The following is a 5,000-nucleotide window of genomic DNA, read 5'->3' as shown; positions in this document are numbered from 1 at the left end:
GCAAGTCGTCACATGGTCCCATGTCTAGCTGCGTTGGCTGCGAGGAGTAGCGGTGATACGTTAAATTCCCATTGTGAATCGGATCGGTGAGGACGTCGGTGGGTTCCCCGTGAGGGCCTCTGACCCACAGTAAATTGTCGTCGTAGCCCTCGTAGTGGTTTCTGGAGTCGAAGTAATTCCTGTTCTCCTTCGTCCTGTCATCTGCAAAATAGTGCAGCTGCCGATGACTGTCTTTCTTCTTATCCCACTGGTCGTCACTCCTTTTCCGGCTCAAGGGTGACTTGTGGACCCGAGAAGTCCCTCGCTGGATGACCTGGGCTGCGCGCACGGACGCGTATACGCTCTGCGGGGAGCGGACCGGCCTGGGCTGTCTCCTTGGATCGTGGAGCCGAGTCTTAGCAACGACCGGCTCCAGCGCGTCCAGTCTGCGCAGGCTGCCGTACGAGAACAGAAGGCGATGAGAGGGACTAGCAAATCTATCTCGACATACCACTACATCATCGTATAATATAGGGCGATATGTACGTGTAATGGCCGATAGAAAAGTCATATTCAGAATGATTCACAAAACTATATATCCCATTACACCATGTCATTGAATAAAGCTTATACCATAATGAACAGTCATAAATCTAAATACATGCCTGGAATGGGAGTTTCGAGGCGTGGATAACATGGTGCGAGACGGCAGGTCGGTCTCCCAGAAGTTGGTTACACTTCCCTCTGAAGGAAAGTTCGTGAAGAAATCAAAATTCTATTTCCGAAATATCACGTTTTCATAAATTTGACAAACATTATTATTATTGGTGTCGTTGTTGTTATCATTATAATTATCATCATTACTATTATTATGATCATTATCATTATCATTATCACTATCACAGTATCATCATCATTACTAACATTATTATTATCACTATCATTATTACCATTATTATCATCAGTAGTAATAGTATCATCATCATCATTATTATTATCATTATTATTATTATCATCATTATTATTATTATTATCATTATTATTATCATTATCATCATTATTAATATCATTACTATTAATAATAATAATAATAATATCATTATTATTATTATTATTATTATTATTATTATTATTATTATTATTATTATTATTATTATTGTTATTATTATTGTTTGTTGTTGTTGTTGTTGTTGTTGTTGTTGTTGTTGTTGTTGTTGTTGTTGTTGTTGTTGTTGTTGTTGTTATTGTTGTTTTGTTATTGTTGTTGTTATTGTTGTTGTTATTGTTGTTGTTATTGTTGTTGTTATTGTTGTTGTTATTGTTGTTGTTATTGTTGTTGTTATTGTTGTTGTTATTGTTGTTGTTATTGTTATTGTTATTGTTATTGTTATTGTTATTGTTATTGTTATTGTTATTGTTATTGTTATTGTTATTATATTACTATTACTATTACTATTACTATTACTATTACTATTATTATTATTATTATTATTATTATTATTATTATTACTATTATCATTATTACTATTATTATTATTATTACTATTATTATTATTATTATTATTATTATGATGATGATCATCAATTTTATTATTATCACCATTATCATTACTATTCTTATTACTATTATCACTCTCATTCTCATCATTATTATTATTTATATTAATATCATTATTACTATTATAAATATCATCATTACATTATTACTATCATCAATATTATAATTATCATTGTATTGACATCACATTATTACTATCATCAATATTATAATTATCATTCCATTATCATTATCATTATCATTATAACTGCTTCCTTAGTCATTACAATACATTCTTTAGTTTCATGTTTATACATACTTCATTTATAACATTCTCCTCTCCTAGAAGCAACCTTAGTACATACAAAATCGGATGTGTTCATTAAAAACGTTAAATTCACCTGCTCCACAGCATCTATAACATTCAAACATCGATACTAACGATAGTATTAAAAAAGTTAGGAAGAGAGAAGAAGCACAGAGACAAAGAGACGAGAAGAGAGAGAGAGAGAGGAAGAAAGAGGAGAGAGAGAAGAGAGAGAGAGGAGAGAGAGAGAGAGAGAGAGAGAGAGAGAGAGAGAGAGAGAGAGAGAGAGAGAGAGAGAGAGAGAGAGAGAGAGAGAGAGAGAGAGAGAGAGAGAGAGAGGAGAGAAGAGAGAGAGAGAGAGAGAGAGAGAGAGAGAGAGAGAGAGAGAGAAGAGAGAGAGAGAGAGAGAGAGAGAGAGAGAGAGAGAGAGAGAGAGGACGAGATACACAGATAAATAGACAGAAAGCGAGAGAAACGAGGCATCAAAATCGAACCTTCCGTGTCGCTAATGGCCAGCCTGTTTGCCATGAGCTCCCCCATTCTCTCCATATAGCTCTTTGTTCCCCCATCCAGATACCCGCGCAGGTCCACCGATTCCTGCCCGTCTAGGTCATACCCGTCCTGCAATGGGGAAAGTAAGTGTTAGCAGGCATACTTTGTGTTATTTTTTTTTCTTCTTTGTGAGATATATTACTCTTTGATGCATGATTTATGCGTTCGAGCTAAATTTATGCATAGTGCGTTGGTATTAATTATATTGGTAATGATAATTAGGTCTCCGTTTGGAGGAACTTTAGATGTGGATATTAGATTATAGAACTTACTTAATTATCAGAAACACCGATGAAAAAGTATTTTGAAAGGAAGAATAGCGTGATCAGAAAGTTAAAACTCCAATCTCTATTTTGGAGGTTATAAGATAAAAGAATTTAAGATTTAAAAAAAAATGTCCCCGGCTAAAAATAAAGGGAAAGCGGGTCCAAATGTGTCCTAAGACAAATCGCTAAACAATGCGTCTATTTAATGTTTTGTTATTTAAACTTTCATCTACAACTTAAGTCTCGATATGTTCGTATTAATTCACTTTATATTACAACTGCAGTGCATTAATATAAACATATCGATGACTTGTGTTAAAGATGAAAGTTTGAATCAGCGTGACATTTAATAAAATCATTTTGGCCGCGCAAATTCATTTTCAAAAGCTATGTAATATCATGCCTGAATACTGTAACATTATAACAAACCGTTTCTCTCTCTCAGTTAAAAAAAAAAAAAAAAAAAAAAAATACAATAGGTAAGATTTTACTAAAGTTGTTTTGTTACATTTTTTTTCTTTCTTTTTCTTTTCTTTTCTTTTTTTTTAATACATGATACTTTAAAAATACACTTAGCGCTTCATCCAAACATAGCCTTGATTCGGATGACCTAAACATAAAAGCAAACAAAACTAGAATTTAGTGTAACTAGATAAACGAAACCTAAATAAATAAATACAAAATGTGAGACGCGGAGAGACAAGAAAAACAGAAAAGAAAAGAAAAAAAAAAGACAGGAAAGTCGAAGAAGAAGGAGAATTGATGAAATGCAAAATAAAAAAATAATATAATAGCAACACAAAACACTATGTGCTTATATCTTCGGTTAAGAAGGGAAAGAAAAATCAATGTCGTACAAGATGATAAGATGCGATAATAGATAATAAAAACACAAGCCACAGTTTGAAAGATCAGTGAAAGGGAAGAATACAAATCGTGCGTCAAGTTAAAAAGTGAAGATCGATACGTCGGTAGGTCAACAGACAGATTGATAGATGGGTAGAGAGATAGATAGAGATATATATATATAGAGAAGAGATTCTGCAGATTTGGAGGGAAAGAAAGGGAGGGAGGGAGGGAGGGAGGGAGGGAAGAGGGAAGGAGAGGGAAGAGGGAAGAGGGAAGGAGAGGGAGAGGGAGAGGGACAAGGAAAGAGAGAGAGAGCGAGAGAGAGAGAGAGGGAGAGGGAGAAAGAGGGAGAGGGAGAAAGAGGGAGAGGGAGAGAGAGAGAGAGGGAGAGAGAGAGGAGAGAGGGAGAGAGGAGAGAAAGAGAGAGAGAGAGAGAGAGAGAGAGAGAGAGAGAGAGAGAGACTGAAACAAAGAAAGATAGATAGATAGAAAGATAGACAGACTAGGAAATTCATACAAAAAAGCAATGAAAGATAGAGTAATGGACATATATAAATAGAAAGAAAATGAAATGTGAAAAGGTATAGCAAACTGTGCTTAAAAAATAACTGCTTTAACAATCAGAAATGCACTTAAGCTTCTCTGTAGCCCTTCCGGTCAGCAAAATAATACTTATTTTATTAAATAATCAAGTACTGGTGAAAATACTTTTTTTCCTCGATAATTATGTAAAACTGATGAACCGAAAGTAGACTATATAGGGAATAACAACTGTTTTTTTTTACAAAACATATCTATACTTTTAAGTATATCTTCATTTCACAAGATTTGCTATACATTTACAAGATATCCAGATTTTTTTCTTTATAAGGTGTATTGATTTTTTCCAGAGAATATTTTACTCTACTGTTAGTTAGCCTTAAACAAATTCAGTCGTACGATTCATTCTAGCTACTTCCAAATCCAAGTTTTACGTCTGAAATGGTGAAAAGGTGTTATTACATTTTACTACTGATATCCAGGAGGTAATTTTTTAAAGTTCTAGAAATACTGCTTCAGGGAGGAATATTACTAGCATGTACTTTAGAGATACAAGGAGCATTACAGGGTCATTGCACTAGCTTCTACGTCAAACTAATCAACGACAGGATCAACAAGGTAATCAGGATGTTGGAACAGGAGAGTGTGACTTCAGGGGTGGAGAGAGGTAAGAATCATTTGGAGGGAATGGTGGTACAGTCAGATATTTTTTAGAATTTTTTAGAAAGTATTTTTTTGATAGATTTTTGTTTAATGGTTAGAGGATAAGTCCGTATTTAAATGAATGGTTATTTACTTAGAGAAAAAAGTTTAAGGGTGAGATATTATCACAAACAAAAACAAAGTAAAAAAGAAGTATGTTGCAAAAAGATTAAGATGACTATATATCCACCCCTGTGGGCAAAATTGTTCTTCACTGGACATTGTGGCGGACGTACACTGTGAATAGGATCCTTGTGTTTATGGTTGC

At 34.3% G+C, this 5,000-nt stretch overlaps 1 protein-coding gene across 3 annotated transcripts in view; it reads right to left on the bottom strand.

Moving 5' to 3' along the window:
* Positions 1-5,000, bottom strand: part of LOC119583572 (cytosolic carboxypeptidase 2-like) — a 56,832-nt gene that overhangs the window by 1,321 nt on the left and 50,511 nt on the right. For 2 of the 3 annotated variants that reach the window (XM_037932127.1, XM_037932128.1), the window contains exons 15-18: positions 4,969-5,000; positions 2,318-2,444; positions 645-723; positions 1-434 (exon numbers count right to left, since the gene is read on the bottom strand). The exon at positions 1-434 is cut by the window's left edge and continues 1,321 nt beyond it; the exon at positions 4,969-5,000 is cut by the window's right edge and continues 457 nt beyond it. In XM_037932127.1, the coding sequence (XP_037788055.1) occupies positions 1-434; positions 645-723; positions 2,318-2,444; positions 4,969-5,000 (672 nt within the window). The remainder of the gene's footprint in view (positions 435-644; positions 724-2,317; positions 2,445-4,968) is intronic. The other variant, XM_037932129.1, reaches the window with a different exon arrangement.

Source organism: Penaeus monodon, chromosome 17 (assembly GCF_015228065.2).
Source record: "Penaeus monodon isolate SGIC_2016 chromosome 17, NSTDA_Pmon_1, whole genome shotgun sequence".
NCBI lineage: Eukaryota > Metazoa > Arthropoda > Malacostraca > Decapoda > Penaeidae > Penaeus > Penaeus monodon.
Note: the sequence above shows the minus strand (reverse complement) of the source record. Positions and strands in the feature narration are given on the sequence as shown.